Source organism: Aplysia californica, unplaced genomic scaffold, assembly GCF_000002075.1.
Source record: "Aplysia californica isolate F4 #8 unplaced genomic scaffold, AplCal3.0 scaffold00281, whole genome shotgun sequence".
NCBI lineage: Eukaryota > Metazoa > Mollusca > Gastropoda > Aplysiida > Aplysiidae > Aplysia > Aplysia californica.
In genome coordinates, this window is record NW_004797551.1 from 821,170 (window position 1) to 822,149 (window position 980).

The 980-nt window shown below is 42.0% G+C and overlaps 1 protein-coding gene across 1 annotated transcript in view; it reads right to left on the bottom strand.

Annotated features, from left to right (window-relative positions):
* The window catches only part of LOC101856273 (protocadherin-11 X-linked), a gene marked incomplete in the record, with an annotated part of 20,495 nt that overhangs the window by 16,510 nt on the left and 3,005 nt on the right, over positions 1 to 980 (bottom strand). The window contains 1 exon segment of the mRNA XM_013084258.2: positions 341 to 539. Coding sequence (XP_012939712.1) covers positions 341 to 539 — 199 coding nt within the window.

Consider the following 980-nt stretch of genomic DNA (forward strand, 5'->3'; position numbering starts at 1 on the left):
TTGTCTTGTGGCTAGGTTACCGGACTGGTTATCATTAGGCTTCATGTTCGGGGGTTGTGTATGGTATTTTACACACATTTTCCTCACTTCACCCTGGACAAAATAGGTACCTCTAGCTTTAGTCAGCGAAAGATCTAGTCAGTATGTTTCTATTTTACCGCCAATAAAAATTGGCATTGTACATTGTATGCTTCCCGGGAAGTTGAAATTGTTTCAGAATGCTATTAAGTCTGCTGGGGTAATAACATAGATTATAAAGCGCATAGATCTTGCTGTTGAGCGGGAATTTACGCTATATAAATCTACTATTATGTAATTATTATTATAGTGCACTTATTACCTGTGGAAGGGCGTGTCCTCCCTGTCAAGCTCCTGGGTGAGGATAATCTTGAACTGGTTCACGTCCATCGCCTGTAGCTGGAACTGCTGACTGTCCAGCTCACAGCTGACCCGGCCGTTAGGGCTGTGTCGGGAATCTGGGTCACTGACCGCCACGTGAGCCACGGCGCGACCGAGCTCGGCCTTCTCCGATACTTGAGCTGTTGCCAGAAGGGTTTGGGGTAAGGGGAAGAGTAGACAAAATAGCACGTTGAACTTGTGAGAAAAAGAGGGCGTGTTAAATGTGAGTAAGACAAGACATACGAATTCTTTAACGTGTGAGAACGTGTGAGAAAAAAGGACCAGCTAAATTTGTAAGAGAAAACAAGCCAGAATTCAGGCACTGATAAAGAAAACACAATAGCTAGAGTCAAACTAGTGTTTAAGATCGGGTTCGAGAGAGCTGGGGAAAGAGACAAAGTGAGTTTACATTTTGCCACCTGTTCATAACCTGATATTCACTCTAAGTTACAACTATCGATTTGTTCGCTGTTGTTTTAAAACCTACCATATTTTCTTTTCTTATTTTTTTTAATTTGTGTGGGCAATTAAAACACACCATCAGACATGCCTTTAAACAATTCAGTACAGATAAAAGCCCT